This window comes from Pangasianodon hypophthalmus, chromosome 1 (genome assembly GCF_027358585.1).
Source record: "Pangasianodon hypophthalmus isolate fPanHyp1 chromosome 1, fPanHyp1.pri, whole genome shotgun sequence".
In the NCBI taxonomy this organism is placed as follows: domain Eukaryota; kingdom Metazoa; phylum Chordata; class Actinopteri; order Siluriformes; family Pangasiidae; genus Pangasianodon; species Pangasianodon hypophthalmus.
Window position 1 is genome coordinate 26,249,351 of NC_069710.1, and position 27,666 is coordinate 26,277,016.

A 27,666-nucleotide genomic window follows, 5' to 3' on the forward strand; every position below is an offset into this window, starting at 1 on the left:
GGTACCAGAGGTAACAAAAATAAAGGACAGAAGAAGCAGTAAGACTGCCATTTATTTTTATGGAATTTTATGGAACACTGACACAAAAAAACTGATCAGACATTTTCTGTCATGTATTTTTAATTAACTTTTAGATAACTTTTAAATGATCAGAACATTTTTTCATTTGACACTATAATAATAATAATAATAATAATAATAATAATAATAATAAACAATTGCCATAGTAAGCACCTTTTTTACTCAGGGAAGTTGCAGCTTAACGTCTGATGTTTCATGTATGCCTTCATGTTATCTTTGCTTTAATTCAACAAGACAGTCAGACTATCAGTGTCTTGAACTGTAATGTAGGCTCCGTGGTAACTGACGGTCCACTGAGGACGTTGTGATGTGGAGTATTGCTGACAGCAATGCACTACCTTCTGAACTTTGGGTTTCCAATACAACATGCCTCTCCACAGTATATATACTGACTACTAAGACAGACTCACACACACATACAGCTGGCATCTGACAGAACAAACAGGTAAAGGAAGAAGAAGAAGCTTGATTATAATGAGTGATTATGTATACAAATATTTTAATATATACACTGTGAAAAATATATTTTTTATTTGTTCATAACCATTAGATCAAATTAAGAACCATGAAGGTGCTTGTGGTACTTGTGCTGGCTGTAGTCACAGGTATAACTTTCATTTATCTTCATGTAGAAGCAACATAATATCTGTGATATATCAGACTATCACACAAAGAAAGATAGTATTCCTTAAACCAACTGAAATTGTTTGGTTCTTTCACCAGGCTGCCAAGCCAACTTGTTCTATGCTGATGAGCCCAAACCACAGCTGGAGCAACTGACTGATGCTTTCTGGGACTATGTTGCCAAGGCAACACACACTGCTGAGGACACACTGAAAACAATTAGAGAGTCTCAACTGGGTCAGGAAGTCAAGTAAGTTAACAGAACAGTTTTTTTTACTGTGTCTCAAATCATCTTATCTTATGGATGCATGTTTCTCCTTATTTTGCTCCATAGTGCTAGAATTACAGAAGGGACTAATGTTGCCAGTCAGTATGCTGCCACTCTCCAGCACCAAGTGAACCCTCTGGCCCAGGACATCATGACCAAAATCACCAAGGAGGCTGAAGTTCTGAAGGAGCGTCTTGAGCAGGACCTGACCACTGTGAGAGACAAACTGGAGCCCTATGCTGATGATCTGAAGACCCAAATTCAGCAGAGAGTGGAGGAGCTGAGAGTAGCTGTGGCTCCCTACGCTGAGTCCTTTGACTCTGAAGCTCTGAAAACTACCGTGCTGCAGAAGACCGAGGAGCTCAGGGGAAGTCTGGAGGAGAAAGTGAAGGAGCTGCAGTCCCAGTTGGAGCCCTACACTGAAGATCTCAGACAGAAAGTAGATCAGCACCTGCAGGAATTCCAGAAGACCGTGGCCCCTCTGACTGAGGATCTTCAGGCCAAGGTTGCTGAGAGAGCCACTTTGGTTCAGCAGAGTCTGGCTCCCTATGCTGAGGACCTGAGAGAGAAACTGGACCCCTACGCCCAAAACCTGAAGGACCAGCTCACCTCTCTTTATGAGTCCTTTACCAAGACCAGCTAATTACTCCAAACACTTCTTTTCACTCAGTGAACTGTGTTTTCACTAAAGAAAATTATCACACTGAAATAGCATTCATCAAACATTCAACTCTATATTATGGCATTTGACAATTGTCTTAACATTTCAAACTGTTTTGTGTATCACACAAATACTAACATCTCAAACAGTAGACTGTGTAAATTTGCTATAAAGCAGTGAAATTCTCCCACTTGTGGGAACATTAGCATTGAAATATAATTTTAATTACTTATCTAGCACTGTTAAGGAGTTTTGTGTTCTTTGTAGATGCCATACTTGTGCATGATACATCACTTCCATTTCTTGTAATTATACAATAATAAAACAGCTGGCAAATTGGCATGAATAAAGCAACTGATTCTTAACCTACAGTTTATTGTCTCTCATTTCCTACACAAATGTTGAAAAATACTAGCTAGTTTCAACAAAAATAGCCACTCTATATTTAACAGATACCTGTTAATTGTCCAATTTGATGGATTAGTCACTACATCTTTGTAGTTTACATTACACTGAATGGGATATTAATATCATACATTGGATGGGATATTATATTACAGATTTTGATTAGATTAATTTGCATGGAATTTATTAGGCTTAGTTATATAGCCTAATATAATAGTTAGCCTGTTAGCTAACTTGTTAGCAAACTTGGCTACTGGTTTACACAATGCAATAATATATAGTCTAATTATTTTATAGTTTTTTTTTTCTATCCGTTAATGAAATTCAAGAAACCCTGCTTATTCAGTCAAATATCTAAAAAATATCAAATATCTAAAACGAACAGTACACAACATAAAAAGTTATTGAACAACAACAACAACAACAACATGCCATATCCACCTCAGGTGAAGTCTGAGGTAAAAGGAACTGAGTGATTCCACTCTCTCTCTTCTGCTGTTTTGCCACTCGGTTATGATTATCACCTGCCACATGCTCCACGGTAAACTGTACAGTTTGAATTGTATTCACTGGCAAGACTGACCCTGTATCCCGTCTCACATTCACACTGGTACCTCGACAGCCTGTTGCATTTCATGGGTGATCTTGCATTGAGTCCTTTACCTTGATACCAAGAACCAGTAACCAGTAAATTTCTGCTATAACCAGTATATTTCTGCTGTTATGAACTTGTTTCTTGTAAATGTTTGCAATCTCTAACATTAAAAATGCTCAAAATCCTTTCCATTTCCTGTTTCTCTGTATTAGAATAAACCTGGCATGCATACAGTATTTTGGAGAAAAATAACCTCTAGAGATGTAAAACATTTAATTTGACTAATGGATTGGAGCAACATGCCACTAGAATATTTGATTTTCACATCTTTCAAACAAAAGCAATGGTGAGGTAGATGTATATGTCAGTAAATGCAACATCAATAACCAATTAGGAAACTTTCTTTAATCTTATTGCTGCTATAAGGTTTGGGGACTTGTCAAGGCAGCTCAAGAAGTTACAGTCCCCTCCAAAAGTTTTGGAACGGCAAGGCCAATTCTTTTAGGACATTTGGGTTTGAGATAAGAGGATGAGTCTGAGATGATAGATCAGAATTTCAGCTTTCATTTCCTGATCTAATTTGTTTAACAAATCTAGATGTCAGGAATCTAATCTAAGATGTCTGATCTAATTTGTTTAACAAATCTAAATATCAGGAAATCAAATCTGAAATTCTGATCTACTGTCTTATATTCATCTTTTGAACACAAACCCAAATGTCTCTAGTGTATAGCAAAAACAAAAGAATCGGCCTTGCCGTTCCAATACTTTTGGAGGGCAATGATTGTAAATACAGTGCACATGAAAAGCATCACTCTAGTACCGAGATACGTGGGGAGAGCCAGTACAAGTGTAATATTTTTTGGTTTGGTTTGGTTAAATTATTCAAAAACCTTAAATTACAGACTTCATATTCTCCACATAACAGCATGCATATGTTTGTTTCTTTTATCAAATGCAACTTCCCCATAGCATCAGCAAATACTATACATTTTCACTGAATTTTTCATTTTCAGCAAAAGGAGTCCTGTTTTCATGGTGTACCAGCCAAGCAGCACAACATTACATGGATTACATGTGTATCAGGAAAAATCAATGTTCTATCATACAGTCATTAATTCAATTCAATTCGATTTTATTTGTATAGCGCTTTTAACAGGGGACATTGTCACAAAGCAGCTTTACAAAAATAAATACATTCAGGATATAAATTGTAAATGTATGAATTTATCATTAATGAGCAAGCCAGAGGCGACGGTGGCAAGGAAAAACTCCCTGAGACAATACGAGGAAAAAACCTAGAGAGGAACCAGGTTCAAAAGGGAACCCATCCTCATCTGGGTGACAATAGATTGTGCGATTATAAATAAATCCCTTCTATAACAGTGTACTACATGGACAAATAGTGCAATTGTGTAACCAGGAAATTGATTACAGTTTTTACATGAAGTCTGTTTTGTTGAACCTATCCACTGTCCACTGAAGGAGACCTGAGTGCAAAACTGCTTGCAGCAACCGCAGCCCCAAAGCCACCACAGCAATCGCAGTCCCAAGCCATCACAGTACAACTGCCCATATTATCCACAGTCCAAAGCCATCTCCATGGTCCCCAAGCGGCACCATCCCCAGCAATTCCAATTATCTTCAGGCTGTCCATGTGGGTCCATCCCCAGCAGCAGCAAGCGATCTCCAACCGACGGGAACTCCAACCAGAAGTAGGGCATCAGGATGGATCAGGCAGGTCCGGAGAGCAGAAGGGGTCAGGATCACTGGTATCTCAGGAATGGCATGTGTAGCTTGACAGAGAGAGAGGGGGAGAGAGGTGACTGCATCCAAACATCCCAGTTCACCACAACACTCTATGCTTGTGAACCCTCTAGGTCTGCTCCTCTACCTAAGAAAAAACTATTCACAAAAGGCTTGACTAAACAAATACGTTTTTGTATTAGAAAATTAGGAGCCAATGCAATGTGGATAAGATAGGGGTGATGTGGTCATATCTTCTAGTTCTAGTAAAGAATCTGTGTTCTGGACTAACTGGAGCTTGTTTATTCACCTACTGGAACATCCAGACAGTAAGGCATTTCAATAATCCAAACTAGAGGTAATCAAAGCATGAACTAATTTTCTTGCATTGTTTAGTGACATTATATTTCTTATTTAAAACAGAACCTTGCAAAACACCAAATTTTACCTTAGTATGTGTGGAGAAGTCACCATTTACATCTACAAACTGATAACGATCAGTCAAATAAGACATGAGCCAGGAAAGAGCCATTCCCTTAACCCCAACAACATTTTCTAGTCTATCAAGGAGAATAGCATGCTCAATGGTATCAAAAGCTGCACTAAGGTCAAGCAACACAAGCATGGAGACACAACCCTGATCAGAAGCCAGTAGTAGGTCATTTACCACTTTACCCAGCGCTGTCTCTGAGCTATTATGAGGCCTAAATCCTGACTGATAAATTTCATGAATGTTATTCCTATGTAGGTATGAACATAACTGCTGTGCTAATTTTCTAGGATCTTGGAGATAAAGGGGAGATTTGATATTGGCCTATTGGCCTATGTTCGACAATTGACAGGGGTTGAGGTCAGGTTTTTTAATCAGGGGTTTGATAACTGCTAGTTTAAAAGATTTAGGTATATAGCCAAAGCTAAGGGAAGAACTGATTATTTTTAGAAGAGGTTTGATTGCTTCTGGAAGTTTGAAGAAACATGTAGGTAATGGACCTAGTATACAAGTTGATGATTTTGATGAGGAAATTAGTGAAATTAGTTTGGTCTCTCGAAGGGGAGCAAAACATTCTAATCTGATCTGATTGTTATATTATTATCTACAGGGTTAGTTATAAAACTGTCTTGTTTTAAATTTATAGCCTGAATTTTTGCCTGATATTTTCAATTTTGCCATTAAAAATTCATGAAGACATCACTTCTATATAATGATTGTGGGTTTTTCTGTTGTGGTCTTATTCCTCGTTAATTTTGCTACAGTATTAAATAAGAATCCAGGATTTTTTTTTTTTTGTCATCTTCATTTAGGGTGGAGAGATACATCGATTTAGCAGCACTAAGAGTGCTTAGTGTTGTGCTTAGTATTGTCTTCTCCATAGACAATTCTCTGATCTCGCCTTCGGGTTACTGCATGCAACCTTGGGGTAACCATTGACAATCAACTGTCCTTTTCCTCTCACATTGCTAATCCGACACGCTCATGTCGATTTCTCCTTTATAACATCAGAAGAATTCGTCCATTTCTTTCAACACAGGCCACACAGGTGCTTGTTCAGCCCCTTGTCATTTCAAGACTGGACTACTGCAACTCACTCCTGGCAGGTCTGCCTCTGAGCGCCATTCGTCCTCTGCAACTGATCCAGAATGCAGCTGCACGATTGGTTTTCAACCTTCCTAAGTTTTCCCACACCACCCCATTGCTACAGTCCCTCCACTGGCTTAATGTAGTTGCCAGCATCAGATTTAAAACATTGATGCTTGCCTACAAAGCCAAAAACGGACCAGCACCCACTTATCTCAAAGCACTTATCACACCTCGCATGGCACCACGCTCCCTCCGATCCTCTAACACTGCTCGACTGGTCCCACCATCTGTCAGGGTACAAGGAAGGCATGCATCGAGACTCTTCTCTGTTCTGGCACAGGTGGTGGAATGAACTTAGTGACAGCTGACTCACTGGCAGTTTCAAACGACCTCTAAAGACTTACCTCTTCCTAAAGTACTTAAGCTAGCACTTACAAAACAAAACAAAAAAAATGTATTGTCTGAGCGCTTGTCTATTACCTCCCCAACAGAGTTTTTGGACTGATGGTATTCTTAGTTTGTGACCTAGTGAGCCAATTCTTCAGTCTATTTTCAATAGACTTCAAAGCACTTTTGTAAGTCGCTCTGGATAAGGGCGCCTGCCAAATGCCATAAATGTAAATGTAAACGTAAGAGCTTTTTTATAGCTCAGGAGGCTTATATCAGGGTGCTAGCTTTTTCTCTCTAATTATTTTTATTTTAAGTGGAGCTACCTTATCTAGCGTGTAGCGGAACCTTGACTCTAAGCATTCAGTTTCTTGATCAAGTTCTTCAGGATCAGACGGTGATCCAGTCATGGTTGGTAACTCTTTGTGATTACTGATAAAACTCAGTGCAGTAGCTGACGTGTATGTAAGTTTGACTCGGTGACGTTAAGACACATTTTAAATGAGATCAGATAATGATCTGTGATAGCTTCAGACTGTGGAAACATGACTATATTTTCTATATTTAATCCGAATGTTAATATTTTATCAAGAGTGTCACCACCACTATGAGTGGGTCCTATTATGTTCTGATTAACCCCTACTGAATCTAGAATGGACACAGCCGCTGTTCCCAGAGGGTCTTCTTGGTTATCAAAATGAATATTAAGGTCTCCACAATTCTTTTTCTAAAGAAACAACCAGGTTAGAGATTGGCAAATTTACAAAAGAATTCAATTACATTAAATTCCTGAACAGTAATAGTCTCATTAACAATAAGCACTTTACACATAAGAGATCTATTATTTAGCAGTCCTAGCTTCAGATAAAAGGTGCTGGCTGTGCATTCAGTATGATCTAATGCTATATTAATTAGATACTAAAACAAACTTTCTAAGTATTTCTACATTTTTTGTTTAGCCCAGGGAACAGTCACAGTCTCAATATAGTGGAACCTGGCGACGACTCAGTGCGGCTAGCAGACAGTCGGTTTAGCCTCTGGATTGTCAACGATTAACTAGGCCTGTTCTGAGACTATGAACTATGCTGTAGTAAATGAGAGCAGCACCTTCCTGAGTGGAATAGACACCATCCCGCCCTAACAGGCAAGCCTTGCCCTCCAAACTACTCCGATTATCTATAAAGCCCACATTGTTTTTGGAGCACCACCTTGACATCCAGCAGTTCAGGGACCAAAACCTGCTGTAAGCTACATTGCCATGCCGCATTGGGATGGGGTCAGAGCATACTACTGCATTGGACATCGCTTTCGTTAATTTACACACCTTTACAATGTTACTCTTAGTAACCTGTTACTGACAAAGGCATATATCATTAGCTCCTACATGAAAAACTATCTTTGAAAATCTGTGCTTGCCTAAGACCCTAAGATTGCCTGCTATGTCCAGCACCCTAGCTCCTGGTATTTTCATGGTAATTTCACATGCCTTAAGATAGAGTCTCCTATAACCAGATCTCTTTCAGGCTTCTCAGCGGGTGGTTCAGGAGAGCAAACCTGCTAGACACATGAAGCGGAGAGGATCAGTGCTCCCGTGGGTGAGCCTTAGCATTAGCATTAAGCCGCCGAGTCTTCACCCATTCGCCCTGCTGTGAGGGCTCTAATGACGGAACTGGGGGATTGCTAACTCTGCCTAAGGCATCCAGACGTTCTCCTACAGAAACTACGCTGCTCTCACTCTCACTAACCCTCTCTAGCATCTGTGGGGTGCTCTGTCAGTGTGTGTTATGAACTCTTGTGACTTTGGAAACCTTCCTAGTGGAACACAAGTAGGCACAAAGTAGGGCACCTGAGTCACTTGGGTTAACGAGATTAGTCAGAGGCCGAACATGACTTAGTGGAGACCTTTTATAGGCTAGCCACATGGCATCATGTCCAAGGTGAATGCTTTCCTTTTGCTACTTAGCAAGGAAACAAGCAGATAGGAATACACCCCTAGTTCCAAAAGCAGCTGCCCTGATGGTCCCCCACATGGTTGTAGAAGCATGGTTACATACTTCTGCTTCGGTGTGATTTTTAATTCAGAGTTGAAATATTAAGGCCACTCCCAAGATACATACCATTTTAAAAAAATCAGACCACAATATGGTGTATTTTATATCTTCAACATTCGACGTATTAGATTGATTTTACTATAAGGTCCACAATTAAGCATATATTAATACTTCACTATATCACATAAGGGGTTTGGAGGTGGATGCAAGTGCACATGGATTTTTTATAAAAGAAAACACAAACAAGACAAACAAATGGAGACAAGGATCATCCGTGGAACAACCAAAACAAGATCAAGAGCTAGAACAACATGGTACAATACATACATGGGATTAAGCATGATTGAGGTAAACACACATATAAAAGCTTGACAAAGAGGCACACAGAAACCAGAATTTGAATAGGAGTGCCAATTATCTATGATCAAGGATCAAGGAGACATGCGACAAGGTCATGTGATGTAGAAGTAGTGTACTTCTTTGCCCTTCTTTGCCATTCTTCGTACTTCTCTGCTAAAGTAAACTCTATCACATTACATTTAAATGCAGCTGAAGTATACATACTGTTAATATTTATGTACCTGTGCTCTGAAAATAATTTGTTATACTTTTCTACTGTGACCTGGACTAGGATAAAGTGGTTACTGAAGATGAATTAAATTGATTAAGTTTTTATTTCTTATAATGACCTTTTTTGGTAAATATATTCTGTAGTGTTCTTAAACAAAGTCATGTAGTGGCATATGAAACATTACTTTTAATAAATACTGCTGTCGCACACCCATTATCCCTGCCAGGGTGGGTACTCCCTCTGTGCTATATCCTCTGAATATTCCATATGCCCTAAGTCACTAATTAACTAATCCAAGTCACTTTCTAGGTGAATTTATGAGTTGCCAGCAGACATGACTCAGCTTATTTAATGATTAGGAAGCTGCAAAAGTCAGACATGGATGTGCTGATGTGTAGGTTGATCCATTCAAGTATGTAGACTGTGTATATGCTGATACAAATAGTTGACAAGGACTCAGATATACACATACACACTCACTGGCCACTTTAATAGGAACACTGGTCATACCAATCATGTGGCAGCAGCACAATACATTAAATCATTCAAATACAAGTCAAGAGCTTAATGTTCACATCAAACATCAGAGTGAGGAAAAAATGTTATATCAGTGACTTAAGATAACTTTTGGGGATTTATGATCTCCTGGGATTTTCATCCATAGAGTTGGCATCGAACAATACAAAAAACAACAACAACAACAACAAAAAACATCCTGTGAGCAGCCGTTCTATCAGTGGAAAGGCCTTGTTGATGAGAAAGGTCAGAGGAGAATTGCCAGACTGGTCTGAGCTGACAGAACGTCTACACTCATTCAAATAACCACTCTTGACAAGCATGGTGAGCAGAAGAACATCTCAGAATGGAATTTGAAGCTACAGTGGGCACAGACTCACTGAAACTTATTATATATTATATTTTAAACTTACTATACTTTATATATTATATACATATATTGAACTTGTTATAACTTGTTATATATTAATACACTGAAATTTATTATATATTAATAAAAAATTGGACAATTTTTATTAATATATAACTTTCATAATTTTCACTGAAAGAGAAAGAACATAAATATTTTTTGGTAATTCAAGGAAGTTCAAGCTTAATAATTGAACTTTTACCCCTGTCTGCATGTTATCTATGCTTTTATTACACCATGGGTGTTAGATGTTTATTGGTGCCTTACTTGAACCTCAGGCTCTTTGGTAACTGATGATCCAATTAGGAGGTTATGATGTGCACTAGTGTTGACAGCAAAGCACTATCTCCTGGACTTTGGGTTTTCAATACAACTCATGCCTCTCAATAGTATATATACTGACTACTAAGACAGACTTTCACACACACACAGCTGGCATCTGACAGAGCAGGTAAGAAAAAGCTTGTACTGTTTGTAGTGTTTGTTATATTTACTGTGTTGTTAATATCTACATATTCAGTTTATTACATACATTAGTAAATTTGTTTATTTCTTTACAGACTCAAAGCAAGAATGATGAAGGTCTTTTTGGTACTGGTTCTGGCAGTATTCACAGGTATCTTCATTTTCTTGCATGTAATTTTATGTGGCCTGAAAGCTGTGTGTTTATATCCATATTGGGAGTACATATACACCCTCAAGGACAGATTGTACTCAGTGTACCAACTGAAATTGTTTGGTCCTTTCACCAGGCTGCCAAGCCAACTTGTTCTATGCTGATGAACCCAAACCAAAGCTGGAGCAACTGACTGATGCTTTCTGGGACTATGTTGCCAAGGCAACACACACTGCTGAGGACACACTGAAAACAATTAGAGAGTCTCAACTTGGCCAGGAAGTCAAGTAAGTTAACAGAACTCTGTTTACTGTCTTGATTGTTTCACAAGTCATCTTTTCTTATATGTGTATGTTTCTCCTTATTTTGCTCCATAGTGCTAGAATTACAGAAGGGGCTAATGTTGCCAGTCAGTATGCTGTCACTCTCCAGAACCAAGTGAACCCTCTGGCACAGGACATCATGACCAAAATCACCAAGGAGGCTGAAGTTCTGAAGGAGCGTCTTGAGCAGGACCTGACCACTGTGAGAGACAAACTGGAGCCCTATGCTGAGGATCTGAAGACCCAAATTCAGCAGAGAGTGGAGGAGCTGAGAGTAGCTGTGGCTCCCTACGCTGAGTCCTTTGACTCTGAAGCTCTGAAAACTACCGTGCTGCAGAAGACCGAGGAGCTCAGGGGAAGTCTGGAGGAGAAAGTGAAGGAGCTGCAGTCCCAGCTGGAGCCCTACACTGAAGATCTCAGACAGAAAGTAGATCAGCACCTGCAGGAATTCCAGAAGACCGTGGCCCCTCTGACTGAGGATCTTCAGGCCAAGGTTGCTGAGAGAGCCACTTTGGTTCAGCAGAGTCTGGCTCCCTATGCTGAGGACCTGAGAGAGAAACTGGACCCCTACGCCCAAAACCTGAAGGACCAGCTCACCTCTCTTTATGAGTCCTTTACCAAGACCAACTAAATACTCCAAACACTTCTTTTCACTCACTGGATTGTTTTTACACTACTGAAAACTGATAAAACTGACATTCTCTATTATGGCACCTATCCCAACATTTCTCAGAAAAAATGGCTGTGTTAACTTGTTAAAGAACCAGTTAATTTCTCCTGTGACAGGAACATGGTAAAATTAATACCAAAATTTATCTATTTATTAATGTAGTGCTGCTAAGGAGGTCTTTTGTGAACACTTTTTAAATCATGGATTAGCAATAATACATTTCTTGTATTTATCCTATAATAAAACATCTGCCAAATTGAATGTGTAAAATCATTCTGTTATTACCTTCTTCGAATGTTGCAAAAAAGAAAACCAAATGGTTTCTACAGATGTAAATCAATCTATTAAAAGTATTGTTTTGACAAATTGTACTTAATCTAATACAATGGTGCTACTACTAGTCAGTTCTATGATGTTCATATCAACTATGTTATGTTAAATATTTGAAAGCAAACAGCTATTAGTGCAATTACAGACAAAACTTAATAAAAAATGTCCAGAAATCTGGTGGACCTGGATGAAAATGACATGAATGAATTCTTTAAAAAAAAACACCACCACACCAAATATTTCTGTGCCAACTGTGACAAAATCTATTTTCCATACATAAAAATGTATTACAGTTTATGTATAGTGAAGTGTTTAGTACTTTTTTAATAAACATGTCAGGTGAGAAAAAAATATTTTGGACCAATTAAAATCTATTCCTGTGTACATCTCAGAAATATTACAGCTCATTTTTTAGTTACGTTTACTGATCCTCTTATGAGAAGGTGGAATGAAGCTTAAACGTTTCACAAGTAGTAGGCTATTGTTATGTTATGTATGAAATGCGTGGAAAGATCACATGTATACCGTAGCAAGCAATCCACATAGCAGTTATGACTATGGTTGGAACTACAGGTATCCTGCCCTTCAAAACCGGTGATAGCCTTCTCTCTTCTCCTCTGCTGGGATGAGTATATTCTTCACATTACAGTGTTTTTCAGGTTATATGCTACAGAGCATTTGAAAAGAGGATTTGTACCGACAGCTCAAAAACTCTTGAGCTTTGTGGCATTTTAGCTAATATAATGGATCACAAGCAAGGAGTTATGGCCACATGCCTACCATGGATGCCTATATTGCATTGTTGGTTGTCTCACAAGCACTACACCCAGATGTGTACTGCCCAAGTGCTGAATAGATTGATGATCTTCTAGTGAGAACTGGCTAGCCTTTGAAAAAATAACTCCAGTCTACACTCATTGATCGCTCTGTGGTAGAGCTTGTCAACAACATGCTCTTAGCAGTAAGGTTCTCTGCCAACCTGGTTTATGCATGACAAGTGTGGTTAGTGCAGTCTGCTCTGCCATATGTGTCCAAGCAACTCTGCAAATCTACCCTGTGTTCTATGGTTGCTCTTTAGAGCTGCCACCAAAGAAGCCTTGGAGAGGAGAGCACATGTTTAAGAATCATGAAACCAAGCACAATCAAAGAGATTGTTCCTGCAACACTTTAAGTCACTGTAACCCGGGTCTGTTTTCCAATCTCCACAAAGAACTGCCTGCCGCAGAAAGATGCACAAGTAGGGAGAGTCACTTCTTGCCTTTGCAAATGGGTTATCAGCCTACGGCAAGACCCCAAATGCTACAAAATATGCTTGCATTTGTCTCATTGAGTGAGGCTGAGACACTCGCCTATACTCTTACAATATAGGCTGGGGAGCAACATGCTGCCACATTGGCACAGGGGTGTGTTTAAAGACACAGGGGCCCATTGTCTTTGTTGGTTTGCACAAACAGTGTGACAATCAGGGTGTCACATGGCTGAGCAGCTTCCTCCTCCTTACCCCAAATGTCCTGAGCATACATGTACAGTTACCCTCTTTGAGAACAACTCATCTGCCAAGGCTGTAGAACAGTGGTTGCTGGGACAGAATGCACTGGCCCATGATTGGCATTACCATCTAGTTTAAGCTCCAGGGCTGGTCCATTTTTGCCTTTGCAGACAAACATCAGGGTTTTATGTTTACCCTGATGCCTTCAGGACATCGTTCTAACATCACCATTTTATTCAGGACTTGGGCAGTACACATTTTGGGGTAGTGTTTGGTCTACTGATCAGAAGGTCATAAGTTCAAATACCAACACTGCAAAGCTGCTACAGCTGGGCCCTTAAGCAAGGACTTTGGGCCCTTAACCCTCAGCTGCTTAGTCATATAATGCTAAATGTTATTTGCTCTGGATAAGGGTGTCTGCCTAATGCCATCAATGTAAATGTATTAAATCTGATTCTGACAGCTACAGGAAGTTATTATAGGGAATGCAGCAATCTGGGGATGTGGGAGAAGTTGGGGAGATTGAATATAGGTTGCATACATCTTTATTCTAATTCTGTGTCAGTCTATGAGTTGTCTCATGCATTGATTATTTTCCAACGTTGACAACTTCCCCTGATCAATCTCATAAGCCTGTGCATATGCTGTTTACCCTCCCCTGAGATGGTCACTATATTTGTTCGTGACCAGTTACTGTTCCTGATTCTGGTCCTGTCTCTGTTTCAGGCCCAATTCAGGACTGATCTGATTTCTCCTGCTGAGGACTGATCTGATTTCTCCTGCTGAGGACTGATCTGATTTCTCCTGCTGGAATGGACTGAGTCCTACTAAAATTCAAACATAATGATGCCACCTGGTGTTCTCAACGGGGCTGCACCATAGCTGTTAATGGCACTGAACACACTGATACTCAGCAGACTCAGAATACATACAAAATATTTTCATATTTTTCTTAAGGTACATGTGTTAGTGTCCAACATACTGAATGTGAGCAATTATCAAGTGGCTACATACCACTGGCTTGAGGAAACCTGGAGTTATGAACTTTTAAAACACACATACATGGTGTCACTGAAACGTCCTTTTGAGTTTTTGTACAGATAGTTCCCTGAATTATCTAAAAATTCAGCAGAACAAACCCAGAGGAATTGGGGTATATCACAAATGTCTAGTAATTTATGTATGGCAGATTTCAAAATTCATTAAACTGTCATTAGGACAATTAATGGTGTACCATCTGTATGTATTTATCTTGCAAAACCTGTAGATGCTCCAGAGGTAATAGTGGTGAAACTATTGAGTTTTTTAATGCTCAAAATTCAAAACACAAGAAATGAATTTTATATCCCCAATTTTATATTTTAAGACACATAAATGCCTGCTTTTCTTTAGATTTGTATGTATATGTTTTATATGTACTTTAAATGTATTCTTAAGGTCATTGTAATTGGCTGAGTAGGTAATTGCATGAATGAGTAGGTGTACAGGTGTTCCTAATAAAGTTAAATATATATACGTATGTGTGTGTGTATATATATATATATATATATATATATATATATATATACACACACATATGTGTATATATAAAAACCACTGACAGGTGAAGTGAATAACTTTTATATAACTTTTATTATCTTGTTACAATGGAACCTGTGAAGGGGTGGGATATATTAGGCAGCAAATGAACAGCCTGTTATCGAAGTTGATGTCTTGGAAGCAGGAAGAATGGGCAAGCGTAAAGACCTGAGCAACTTTGACAAGGGCCAAATTGTGATGGCTAGACAACTGCAAAACAGCAGGTCTTTTGGGGTGTTCCTACGTATTCCTACCTACCAAAAGTGGTCCAAGAAATGACAACTGGTGAACCGGTGATAGGGTCGTGAGCACCAAAGTCTCACTGATGCACGTGGGGAGTGAAGGCTAGTCCGTCTGGTCCGATCCCACAAAAGAGCTACTGAAGCACAAATTGCTGAAAAAGTTAATGCTGGCTATGAAAGAAAGGTGTTAGAACACACAGTGCATTGCAGACTGCTGCATATGGGACTGCGCAGCCGCAGACTGGTCAGAGTGCCCATGCTGACCCCTGTCCACCGCCGAAAGCACCTACAATGAGCACGTGAGCATCAGAACTGGACCACGGAGCAATGGAAGAAGGTGGCCTGGTCCGATGAATCATGTTTTCTTTTATATCATGTGGACAGCTGGGTGCATGTGCATTGCTTACCTGGGGAAGAGATGGCACCAGGATGCACTATGGGAAGAAGGCAAGCGGATGGAGGCAGTGTGATGCTCTGCACAATGTTCTGCCGGGAAACCTTAGGCCCTGGCATTCATGTGGATGTTACTTTGACACGTACCACCTGTCTAAACATTGTGGCAAACCAAGTACACCCCTTCATGGCAACGGTATTCCCTAATGGCAGTGGCCTCTTTCAGCAGGATAATGCTCCCTGCCACACTGCAAAAATTGTTCAGGAATGGTTTGAGGAACATGACAAAGAGTTCAAGGTGTTGACTTGGTCTCCAAATTTCCCAGATCTCAATCCAATTGAGCATCTGTGGGATGTACTGGACAAACAAGTCTAATCCATGGAGGCCTCACCTCACAACTTACAGGATTTAAAGGATCTGCTGCTAAAGTGTTGGTCCCAGATACCACAGCACACCTTCAGGAGTCTTGTGGAGCCCATGCCTTGACGAGTCAGAGCTGTTTTGGTGGCACAAGGGGAACCCACACAATATTATGCAGGTAGTTTTAATGTTATGGATGATCAGTGTACATATATGTATATATATGGGAAAAAAACCCAAAATTCCGCCTTTTTCCAGGCTGACACACATATCACCATGCTGATCATGGGGGCGAGCTAACGCCCAGGCTGTATGTGGTTTTGAGAATCTGGGCTAGAGCTGTTGAAGACCTTGTTGAAGAGCTGCATGGGACAAAAAGCTGCTTTGAATAATACATTTTGTATATAACTGGATTAAAGCACCATTGTAAAATGCGTTAAACCCAACCAACTACTCCACTGACAACTTGACAGTTCTGTGAGATCAACTGACAACTTGCTAGTTCTGTGAGATCAAAGTTCAAGACACCAGCTGTCACGTATAAGTAGTTTAACTGAACCTCCATTGTTATCATAACCTTTCAAGCCAAAAAAAACAGCATTTGATTTAAGTGTAATGAATAATGATTTATATTGGAGGAGGTTACATAAAAACATTAAGGACTGAAGAGATATTTTCATTACTCATAGCCATTGATTTATTTCAAATAAAATAAGCAGTCAATTTTATTGTTAAATTCAGGGCAGCCAAAACTCACTGAACCTTCACCCATGTCTGCATGTTATCTGTCTTTTTATTAGGCCATGACAGTCAGACAACTATCAGAGTGTTAAGTGAACTTTAGGCTCTGTGGTAACTGATGGTCCATTTAGGAGGTTATGATGTGGAGTAGTGTTGACAGCAACGCACTACCTCCTGGACTTTGGGTTTTCAATACAACACACACCTCTCTACAGTATATATACTGACTATTACAACAGCCACACGCACACACACACACAGCTGGCATCTGACAGAGCACTGAGATAAAGGTAAGAAAAATCATGTATTGTTGGTATTGTTATATTGTTATATAGATTGATTGTTACATATTTATGCAATTTATCACATACATTATAAATAAATACCATACAATTTTTTACAGACTCAAACCAAGAACCATGAAGGTGTTTGTGGTACTGGTTCTGGCTGTGTTCACAGGTATCTTCATATCTTGCATTTAAATTTCTGTAGCCTATTTATATACATATTGGCAGTACATAACCCTACACATGCAAGAATATTAATCTTTAAACCAACTGAAATTGTTTGGTTCTTTCACCAGGCTGCCAAGCCAACTTGTTCTATGCTGATGAACCCAAACCACAGCTGGAGCAACTGACTGATGCTTTCTGGGACTATGTTGCCAAGGCAACACACACTGCTGAGGACACACTGAAAACAATTAGAGAGTCTCAACTTGGCCAGGAAGTCAAGTAAGTTAACAGAACTCTGTTTACTGTCTTGATTGTTTCACAAGTCATCTTTTCTTATATGTGTATGTTTCTCCTTATTTTGCTCCATAGTGCTAGAATTACAGAAGGGGCTAATGTTGCCAGTCAGTATGCTGTCAGTCTCCAGAACAAAGTGAACCCTCTGGCCCAGGACATCATGACCAAAATCACCAAGGAGGCTGAAGTTCTGAAGGAGCGTCTTGAGCAGGACCTGACCACTGTGAGAGACAAACTGGAGCCCTATGCTGATGATCTGAAGACCCAAATTCAGCAGAGAGTGGAGGAGCTGAGAGTAGCTGTGGCTCCCTACGCTGAGTCCTTTGACTCTGAAGCTCTGAAAACTACCGTGCTGCAGAAGACCGAGGAGCTCAGGGGAAGTCTGGAGGAGAAAGTGAAGGAGCTGCAGTCCCAGCTGGAGCCCTACACTGAAGATCTCAGACAGAAAGTAGATCAGCACCTGCAGGAATTCCAGAAGACCGTGGCCCCTCTGACTGAGGATCTTCAGGCCAAGGTTGCTGAGAGAGCCACTTTGGTTCAGCAGAGTCTGGCTCCCTATGCTGAGGACCTGAGAGAGAAACTGGACCCCTACGCCCAAAACCTGAAGGACCAGCTCACCTCTCTTTATGAGTCCTTTACCAAGACCAACTAAATACTCCAAACACTTCTTTTCACTCACTGGATTGTTTTTACACTACTGAAAACTGATAAAACTGACATTCTCTATTATGGCACCTATCCCAACATTTCTCAGAAAAAATGGCTGTGTTAACTTGTTAAAGAACCAGTTAATTTCTCCTGTGACAGGAACATGGTAAAATTAATATCAAAATTTATCTATTTATTAATGTAGTGCTGCTAAGGAGGTCTTTTGTGAACACTTTTTAAATCATGGATTAGCAATAATACATTTCTTGTATTTATCCTATAATAAAACATCTGCCAAATTGAATGTGTAAAATCATTCTGTTATTACCTTCTTCGAATGTTGCAAAAAAGAAAACCAAATGGTTTCTACAGATGTAAATCAATCTATTAAAAGTATTGTTTTGACAAATTGTACTTAATCTAATACAATGGTGCTACTACTAGTCAGTTCTATGATGTTCATATCAACTATGTTATGTTAAATATTTGAAAGCAAACAGCTATTAGTGCAATTACAGACAAAACTTAATAAAAAATGTCCAGAAATCTGGTGGACCTGGATGAAAATGACATGAATGAATTCTTTAAAAAAAAACACCACCACACCAAATATTTCTGTGCCAACTGTGACAAAATCTATTTTCCATACATAAAAATGTATTACAGTTTATGTATAGTGAAGTGTTTAGTACTTTTTTAATAAACATGTCAGGTGAGAAAAAAATATTTTGGACCAATTAAAATCTATTCCTGTGTACATCTCAGAAATATTACAGCTCATTTTTTAGTTACGTTTACTGATCCTCTTATGAGAAGGTGGAATGAAGCTTAAACGTTTCACAAGTAGTAGGCTATTGTTATGTTATGTATGAAATGCGTGGAAAGATCACATGTATACCGTAGCAAGCAATCCACATAGCAGTTATGACTATGGTTGGAACTACAGGTATCCTGCCCTTCAAAACCGGTGATAGCCTTCTCTCTTCTCCTCTGCTGGGATGAGTATATTCTTCACATTACAGTGTTTTTCAGGTTATATGCTACAGAGCATTTGAAAAGAGGATTTGTACCGACAGCTCAAAAACTCTTGAGCTTTGTGGCATTTTAGCTAATATAATGGATCACAAGCAAGGAGTTATGGCCACATGCCTACCATGGATGCCTATATTGCATTGTTGGTTGTCTCACAAGCACTACACCCAGATGTGTACTGCCCAAGTGCTGAATAGATTGATGATCTTCTAGTGAGAACTGGCTAGCCTTTGAAAAAATAACTCCAGTCTACACTCATTGATCGCTCTGTGGTAGAGCTTGTCAACAACATGCTCTTAGCAGTAAGGTTCTCTGCCAACCTGGTTTATGCATGACAAGTGTGGTTAGTGCAGTCTGCTCTGCCATATGTGTCCAAGCAACTCTGCAAATCTACCCTGTGTTCTATGGTTGCTCTTTAGAGCTGCCACCAAAGAAGCCTTGGAGAGGAGAGCACATGTTTAAGAATCATGAAACCAAGCACAATCAAAGAGATTGTTCCTGCAACACTTTAAGTCACTGTAACCCGGGTCTGTTTTCCAATCTCCACAAAGAACTGCCTGCCGCAGAAAGATGCACAAGTAGGGAGAGTCACTTCTTGCCTTTGCAAATGGGTTATCAGCCTACGGCAAGACCCCAAATGCTACAAAATATGCTTGCATTTGTCTCATTGAGTGAGGCTGAGACACTCGCCTATACTCTTACAATATAGGCTGGGGAGCAACATGCTGCCACATTGGCACAGGGGTGTGTTTAAAGACACAGGGGCCCATTGTCTTTGTTGGTTTGCACAAACAGTGTGACAATCAGGGTGTCACATGGCTGAGCAGCTTCCTCCTCCTTACCCCAAATGTCCTGAGCATACATGTACAGTTACCCTCTTTGAGAACAACTCATCTGCCAAGGCTGTAGAACAGTGGTTGCTGGGACAGAATGCACTGGCCCATGATTGGCATTACCATCTAGTTTAAGCTCCAGGGCTGGTCCATTTTTGCCTTTGCAGACAAACATCAGGGTTTTATGTTTACCCTGATGCCTTCAGGACATCGTTCTAACATCACCATTTTATTCAGGACTTGGGCAGTACACATTTTGGGGTAGTGTTTGGTCTACTGATCAGAAGGTCATAAGTTCAAATACCAACACTGCAAAGCTGCTACAGCTGGGCCCTTAAGCAAGGACTTTGGGCCCTTAACCCTCAGCTGCTTAGTCATATAATGCTAAATGTTATTTGCTCTGGATAAGGGTGTCTGCCTAATGCCATCAATGTAAATGTATTAAATCTGATTCTGACAGCTACAGGAAGTTATTATAGGGAATGCAGCAATCTGGGGATGTGGGAGAAGTTGGGGAGATTGAATATAGGTTGCATACATCTTTATTCTAATTCTGTGTCAGTCTATGAGTTGTCTCATGCATTGATTATTTTCCAACGTTGACAACTTCCCCTGATCAATCTCATAAGCCTGTGCATATGCTGTTTACCCTCCCCTGAGATGGTCACTATATTTGTTCGTGACCAGTTACTGTTCCTGATTCTGGTCCTGTCTCTGTTTCAGGCCCAATTCAGGACTGATCTGATTTCTCCTGCTGAGGACTGATCTGATTTCTCCTGCTGAGGACTGATCTGATTTCTCCTGCTGGAATGGACTGAGTCCTACTAAAATTCAAACATAATGATGCCACCTGGTGTTCTCAACGGGGCTGCACCATAGCTGTTAATGGCACTGAACACACTGATACTCAGCAGACTCAGAATACATACAAAATATTTTCATATTTTTCTTAAGGTACATGTGTTAGTGTCCAACATACTGAATGTGAGCAATTATCAAGTGGCTACATACCACTGGCTTGAGGAAACCTGGAGTTATGAACTTTTAAAACACACATACATGGTGTCACTGAAACGTCCTTTTGAGTTTTTGTACAGATAGTTCCCTGAATTATCTAAAAATTCAGCAGAACAAACCCAGAGGAATTGGGGTATATCACAAATGTCTAGTAATTTATGTATGGCAGATTTCAAAATTCATTAAACTGTCATTAGGACAATTAATGGTGTACCATCTGTATGTATTTATCTTGCAAAACCTGTAGATGCTCCAGAGGTAATAGTGGTGAAACTATTGAGTTTTTTAATGCTCAAAATTCAAAACACAAGAAATGAATTTTATATCCCCAATTTTATATTTTAAGACACATAAATGCCTGCTTTTCTTTAGATTTGTATGTATATGTTTTATATGTACTTTAAATGTATTCTTAAGGTCATTGTAATTGGCTGAGTAGGTAATTGCATGAATGAGTAGGTGTACAGGTGTTCCTAATAAAGTTAAATATATATACGTATGTGTGTGTGTATATATATATATATATATATATATATATATATATACACACACACATATGTGTATATATAAAAACCACTGACAGGTGAAGTGAATAACTTTTATATAACTTTTATTATCTTGTTACAATGGAACCTGTGAAGGGGTGGGATATATTAGGCAGCAAATGAACAGCCTGTTATCGAAGTTGATGTCTTGGAAGCAGGAAGAATGGGCAAGCGTAAAGACCTGAGCAACTTTGACAAGGGCCAAATTGTGATGGCTAGACAACTGCAAAACAGCAGGTCTTTTGGGGTGTTCCTACGTATTCCTACCTACCAAAAGTGGTCCAAGAAATGACAACTGGTGAACCGGTGATAGGGTCGTGAGCACCAAAGTCTCACTGATGCACGTGGGGAGTGAAGGCTAGTCCGTCTGGTCCGATCCCACAAAAGAGCTACTGAAGCACAAATTGCTGAAAAAGTTAATGCTGGCTATGAAAGAAAGGTGTTAGAACACACAGTGCATTGCAGACTGCTGCATATGGGACTGCGCAGCCGCAGACTGGTCAGAGTGCCCATGCTGACCCCTGTCCACCGCCGAAAGCACCTACAATGAGCACGTGAGCATCAGAACTGGACCACGGAGCAATGGAAGAAGGTGGCCTGGTCCGATGAATCATGTTTTCTTTTATATCATGTGGACAGCTGGGTGCATGTGCATTGCTTACCTGGGGAAGAGATGGCACCAGGATGCACTATGGGAAGAAGGCAAGCGGATGGAGGCAGTGTGATGCTCTGCACAATGTTCTGCCGGGAAACCTTAGGCCCTGGCATTCATGTGGATGTTACTTTGACACGTACCACCTGTCTAAACATTGTGGCAAACCAAGTACACCCCTTCATGGCAACGGTATTCCCTAATGGCAGTGGCCTCTTTCAGCAGGATAATGCTCCCTGCCACACTGCAAAAATTGTTCAGGAATGGTTTGAGGAACATGACAAAGAGTTCAAGGTGTTGACTTGGTCTCCAAATTTCCCAGATCTCAATCCAATTGAGCATCTGTGGGATGTACTGGACAAACAAGTCTAATCCATGGAGGCCTCACCTCACAACTTACAGGATTTAAAGGATCTGCTGCTAAAGTGTTGGTCCCAGATACCACAGCACACCTTCAGGAGTCTTGTGGAGCCCATGCCTTGACGAGTCAGAGCTGTTTTGGTGGCACAAGGGGAACCCACACAATATTATGCAGGTAGTTTTAATGTTATGGATGATCAGTGTACATATATGTATATATATGGGAAAAAAACCCAAAATTCCGCCTTTTTCCAGGCTGACACACATATCACCATGCTGATCATGGGGGCGAGCTAACGCCCAGGCTGTATGTGGTTTTGAGAATCTGGGCTAGAGCTGTTGAAGACCTTGTTGAAGAGCTGCATGGGACAAAAAGCTGCTTTGAATAATACATTTTGTATATAACTGGATTAAAGCACCATTGTAAAATGCGTTAAACCCAACCAACTACTCCACTGACAACTTGACAGTTCTGTGAGATCAACTGACAACTTGCTAGTTCTGTGAGATCAAAGTTCAAGACACCAGCTGTCACGTATAAGTAGTTTAACTGAACCTCCATTGTTATCATAACCTTTCAAGCCAAAAAAAACAGCATTTGATTTAAGTGTAATGAATAATGATTTATATTGGAGGAGGTTACATAAAAACATTAAGGACTGAAGAGATATTTTCATTACTCATAGCCATTGATTTATTTCAAATAAAATAAGCAGTCAATTTTATTGTTAAATTCAGGGCAGCCAAAACTCACTGAACCTTCACCCATGTCTGCATGTTATCTGTCTTTTTATTAGGCCATGACAGTCAGACAACTATCAGAGTGTTAAGTGAACTTTAGGCTCTGTGGTAACTGATGGTCCATTTAGGAGGTTATGATGTGGAGTAGTGTTGACAGCAACGCACTACCTCCTGGACTTTGGGTTTTCAATACAACACACACCTCTCTACAGTATATATACTGACTATTACAACAGCCACACGCACACACACACACAGCTGGCATCTGACAGAGCACTGAGATAAAGGTAAGAAAAATCATGTATTGTTGGTATTGTTATATTGTTATATAGATTGATTGTTACATATTTATGCAATTTATCACATACATTATAAATAAATACCATACAATTTTTTACAGACTCAAACCAAGAACCATGAAGGTGTTTGTGGTACTGGTTCTGGCTGTGTTCACAGGTATCTTCATATCTTGCATTTAAATTTCTGTAGCCTATTTATATACATATTGGCAGTACATAACCCTACACATGCAAGAATATTAATCTTTAAACCAACTGAAATTGTTTGGTTCTTTCACCAGGCTGCCAAGCCAACTTGTTCTATGCTGATGAACCCAAACCACAGCTGGAGCAACTGACTGATGCTTTCTGGGACTATGTTGCCAAGGCAACACACACTGCTGAGGACACACTGAAAACAATTAGAGAGTCTCAACTTGGCCAGGAAGTCAAGTAAGTTAACAGAACTCTGTTTACTGTCTTGATTGTTTCACAAGTCATCTTTTCTTATATGTGTATGTTTCTCCTTATTTTGCTCCATAGTGCTAGAATTACAGAAGGGGCTAATGTTGCCAGTCAGTATGCTGTCAGTCTCCAGAACAAAGTGAACCCTCTGGCCCAGGACATCATGACCAAAATCACCAAGGAGGCTGAAGTTCTGAAGGAGCGTCTTGAGCAGGACCTGACCACTGTGAGAGACAAACTGGAGCCCTATGCTGATGATCTGAAGACCCAAATTCAGCAGAGAGTGGAGGAGCTGAGAGTAGCTGTGGCTCCCTACGCTGAGTCCTTTGACTCTGAAGCTCTGAAAACTACCGTGCTGCAGAAGACCGAGGAGCTCAGGGGAAGTCTGGAGGAGAAAGTGAAGGAGCTGCAGTCCCAGCTGGAGCCCTACACTGAAGATCTCAGACAGAAAGTAGATCAGCACCTGCAGGAATTCCAGAAGACCGTGGCCCCTCTGACTGAGGATCTTCAGGCCAAGGTTGCTGAGAGAGCCACTTTGGTTCAGCAGAGTCTGGCTCCCTATGCTGAGGACCTGAGAGAGAAACTGGACCCCTACGCCCAAAACCTGAAGGACCAGCTCACCTCTCTTTATGAGTCCTTTACCAAGACCAACTAAATACTCCAAACACTTCTTTTCACTCACTGGATTGTTTTTACACTACTGAAAACTGATAAAACTGACATTCTCTATTATGGCACCTATCCCAACATTTCTCAGAAAAAATGGCTGTGTTAACTTGTTAAAGAACCAGTTAATTTCTCCTGTGACAGGAACATGGTAAAATTAATATCAAAATTTATCTATTTATTAATGTAGTGCTGCTAAGGAGGTCTTTTGTGAACACTTTTTAAATCATGGATTAGCAATAATACATTTCTTGTATTTATCCTATAATAAAACATCTGCCAAATTGAATGTGTAAAATCATTCTGTTATTACCTTCTTCGAATGTTGCAAAAAAGAAAACCAAATGGTTTCTACAGATGTAAATCAATCTATTAAAAGTATTGTTTTGACAAATTGTACTTAATCTAATACAATGGTGCTACTACTAGTCAGTTCTATGATGTTCATATCAACTATGTTATGTTAAATATTTGAAAGCAAACAGCTATTAGTGCAATTACAGACAAAACTTAATAAAAAATGTCCAGAAATCTGGTGGACCTGGATGAAAATGACATGAATGAATTCTTTAAAAAAAAACACCACCACACCAAATATTTCTGTGCCAACTGTGACAAAATCTATTTTCCATACATAAAAATGTATTACAGTTTATGTATAGTGAAGTGTTTAGTACTTTTTTAATAAACATGTCAGGTGAGAAAAAAATATTTTGGACCAATTAAAATCTATTCCTGTGTACATCTCAGAAATATTACAGCTCATTTTTTAGTTACGTTTACTGATCCTCTTATGAGAAGGTGGAATGAAGCTTAAACGTTTCACAAGTAGTAGGCTATTGTTATGTTATGTATGAAATGCGTGGAAAGATCACATGTATACCGTAGCAAGCAATCCACATAGCAGTTATGACTATGGTTGGAACTACAGGTATCCTGCCCTTCAAAACCGGTGATAGCCTTCTCTCTTCTCCTCTGCTGGGATGAGTATATTCTTCACATTACAGTGTTTTTCAGGTTATATGCTACAGAGCATTTGAAAAGAGGATTTGTACCGACAGCTCAAAAACTCTTGAGCTTTGTGGCATTTTAGCTAATATAATGGATCACAAGCAAGGAGTTATGGCCACATGCCTACCATGGATGCCTATATTGCATTGTTGGTTGTCTCACAAGCACTACACCCAGATGTGTACTGCCCAAGTGCTGAATAGATTGATGATCTTCTAGTGAGAACTGGCTAGCCTTTGAAAAAATAACTCCAGTCTACACTCATTGATCGCTCTGTGGTAGAGCTTGTCAACAACATGCTCTTAGCAGTAAGGTTCTCTGCCAACCTGGTTTATGCATGACAAGTGTGGTTAGTGCAGTCTGCTCTGCCATATGTGTCCAAGCAACTCTGCAAATCTACCCTGTGTTCTATGGTTGCTCTTTAGAGCTGCCACCAAAGAAGCCTTGGAGAGGAGAGCACATGTTTAAGAATCATGAAACCAAGCACAATCAAAGAGATTGTTCCTGCAACACTTTAAGTCACTGTAACCCGGGTCTGTTTTCCAATCTCCACAAAGAACTGCCTGCCGCAGAAAGATGCACAAGTAGGGAGAGTCACTTCTTGCCTTTGCAAATGGGTTATCAGCCTACGGCAAGACCCCAAATGCTACAAAATATGCTTGCATTTGTCTCATTGAGTGAGGCTGAGACACTCGCCTATACTCTTACAATATAGGCTGGGGAGCAACATGCTGCCACATTGGCACAGGGGTGTGTTTAAAGACACAGGGGCCCATTGTCTTTGTTGGTTTGCACAAACAGTGTGACAATCAGGGTGTCACATGGCTGAGCAGCTTCCTCCTCCTTACCCCAAATGTCCTGAGCATACATGTACAGTTACCCTCTTTGAGAACAACTCATCTGCCAAGGCTGTAGAACAGTGGTTGCTGGGACAGAATGCACTGGCCCATGATTGGCATTACCATCTAGTTTAAGCTCCAGGGCTGGTCCATTTTTGCCTTTGCAGACAAACATCAGGGTTTTATGTTTACCCTGATGCCTTCAGGACATCGTTCTAACATCACCATTTTATTCAGGACTTGGGCAGTACACATTTTGGGGTAGTGTTTGGTCTACTGATCAGAAGGTCATAAGTTCAAATACCAACACTGCAAAGCTGCTACAGCTGGGCCCTTAAGCAAGGACTTTGGGCCCTTAACCCTCAGCTGCTTAGTCATATAATGCTAAATGTTATTTGCTCTGGATAAGGGTGTCTGCCTAATGCCATCAATGTAAATGTATTAAATCTGATTCTGACAGCTACAGGAAGTTATTATAGGGAATGCAGCAATCTGGGGATGTGGGAGAAGTTGGGGAGATTGAATATAGGTTGCATACATCTTTATTCTAATTCTGTGTCAGTCTATGAGTTGTCTCATGCATTGATTATTTTCCAACGTTGACAACTTCCCCTGATCAATCTCATAAGCCTGTGCATATGCTGTTTACCCTCCCCTGAGATGGTCACTATATTTGTTCGTGACCAGTTACTGTTCCTGATTCTGGTCCTGTCTCTGTTTCAGGCCCAATTCAGGACTGATCTGATTTCTCCTGCTGAGGACTGATCTGATTTCTCCTGCTGAGGACTGATCTGATTTCTCCTGCTGGAATGGACTGAGTCCTACTAAAATTCAAACATAATGATGCCACCTGGTGTTCTCAACGGGGCTGCACCATAGCTGTTAATGGCACTGAACACACTGATACTCAGCAGACTCAGAATACATACAAAATATTTTCATATTTTTCTTAAGGTACATGTGTTAGTGTCCAACATACTGAATGTGAGCAATTATCAAGTGGCTACATACCACTGGCTTGAGGAAACCTGGAGTTATGAACTTTTAAAACACACATACATGGTGTCACTGAAACGTCCTTTTGAGTTTTTGTACAGATAGTTCCCTGAATTATCTAAAAATTCAGCAGAACAAACCCAGAGGAATTGGGGTATATCACAAATGTCTAGTAATTTATGTATGGCAGATTTCAAA

The 27,666-nt window shown here is 40.0% G+C and overlaps 4 protein-coding genes across 4 annotated transcripts in view; all 4 read left to right on the forward strand.

The window, feature by feature from the left end:
- Positions 1-430: 430 nt before the first annotated feature.
- Positions 431-1,999, forward strand: LOC113545417 (apolipoprotein A-I). The gene is made up of 4 exons (XM_034297777.2): positions 431-526; positions 632-686; positions 805-955; positions 1,040-1,999. Exons 2-4 carry the CDS (start codon positions 647-649, stop codon positions 1,614-1,616), a joined length of 768 nt encoding a protein of 255 aa, XP_034153668.2. The 5' UTR covers positions 431-526; positions 632-646; the 3' UTR covers positions 1,617-1,999.
- Positions 2,000-10,249: 8,250 nt separating this feature from the next.
- Positions 10,250-11,763, forward strand: LOC113545415 (apolipoprotein A-I). The gene is made up of 4 exons (XM_026944746.3): positions 10,250-10,344; positions 10,454-10,509; positions 10,646-10,796; positions 10,887-11,763. Exons 2-4 carry the CDS (start codon positions 10,467-10,469, stop codon positions 11,461-11,463), a joined length of 771 nt encoding a protein of 256 aa, XP_026800547.3. The 5' UTR covers positions 10,250-10,344; positions 10,454-10,466; the 3' UTR covers positions 11,464-11,763.
- Positions 11,764-16,823: 5,060 nt separating this feature from the next.
- On the forward strand, positions 16,824-18,337 carry LOC113545416 (apolipoprotein A-I). The gene is made up of 4 exons (XM_053232393.1): positions 16,824-16,926; positions 17,040-17,095; positions 17,220-17,370; positions 17,461-18,337. The coding sequence occupies exons 2-4, from the start codon at positions 17,056-17,058 to the stop codon at positions 18,035-18,037; spliced, it is 768 nt and encodes a 255-aa protein (XP_053088368.1). The 5' UTR covers positions 16,824-16,926; positions 17,040-17,055; the 3' UTR covers positions 18,038-18,337.
- A 5,060-nt stretch (positions 18,338-23,397) lies between these two features.
- LOC128317001 (apolipoprotein A-I-like) overlaps positions 23,398-27,666 on the forward strand; it is an 8,331-nt gene continuing 4,062 nt past the window's right edge. The window contains exons 1-4 of the mRNA XM_053237673.1: positions 23,398-23,500; positions 23,614-23,669; positions 23,794-23,944; positions 24,035-24,611. Coding sequence (XP_053093648.1) covers positions 23,630-23,669; positions 23,794-23,944; positions 24,035-24,611 — 768 coding nt within the window. The 5' untranslated portion in view covers positions 23,398-23,500; positions 23,614-23,629. The remainder of the gene's footprint in view (positions 23,501-23,613; positions 23,670-23,793; positions 23,945-24,034; positions 24,612-27,666) is intronic.

What these genes read in the sequence shown, in the direction of transcription:
- LOC113545415 (XM_026944746.3), top strand. Translation starts at nt 10,467, where the DNA reads ATGATGAAGGTCTTTTTGGTACTGGTTCTGGCAGTATTCACAG. An exon ending in GGTTCTGGCAGTATTCACAG is followed by an intron (nt 10,510 to 10,645) that starts GTATCTTCATTT and finishes TCCTTTCACCAG; the next exon opens with GCTGCCAAGCCAACTTGTTC. An exon ending in CAACTTGGCCAGGAAGTCAA is followed by an intron (nt 10,797 to 10,886) that starts GTAAGTTAACAG and finishes TTTGCTCCATAG; the next exon opens with TGCTAGAATTACAGAAGGGG.
- LOC113545417 (XM_034297777.2), top strand. Translation starts at nt 647, where the DNA reads ATGAAGGTGCTTGTGGTACTTGTGCTGGCTGTAGTCACAG. An exon ending in TGTGCTGGCTGTAGTCACAG is followed by an intron (nt 687 to 804) that starts GTATAACTTTCA and finishes TTCTTTCACCAG; the next exon opens with GCTGCCAAGCCAACTTGTTC. An exon ending in CAACTGGGTCAGGAAGTCAA is followed by an intron (nt 956 to 1,039) that starts GTAAGTTAACAG and finishes TTTGCTCCATAG; the next exon opens with TGCTAGAATTACAGAAGGGA.
- LOC113545416 (XM_053232393.1), top strand. Translation starts at nt 17,056, where the DNA reads ATGAAGGTGTTTGTGGTACTGGTTCTGGCTGTGTTCACAG. An exon ending in GGTTCTGGCTGTGTTCACAG is followed by an intron (nt 17,096 to 17,219) that starts GTATCTTCATAT and finishes TTCTTTCACCAG; the next exon opens with GCTGCCAAGCCAACTTGTTC. An exon ending in CAACTTGGCCAGGAAGTCAA is followed by an intron (nt 17,371 to 17,460) that starts GTAAGTTAACAG and finishes TTTGCTCCATAG; the next exon opens with TGCTAGAATTACAGAAGGGG.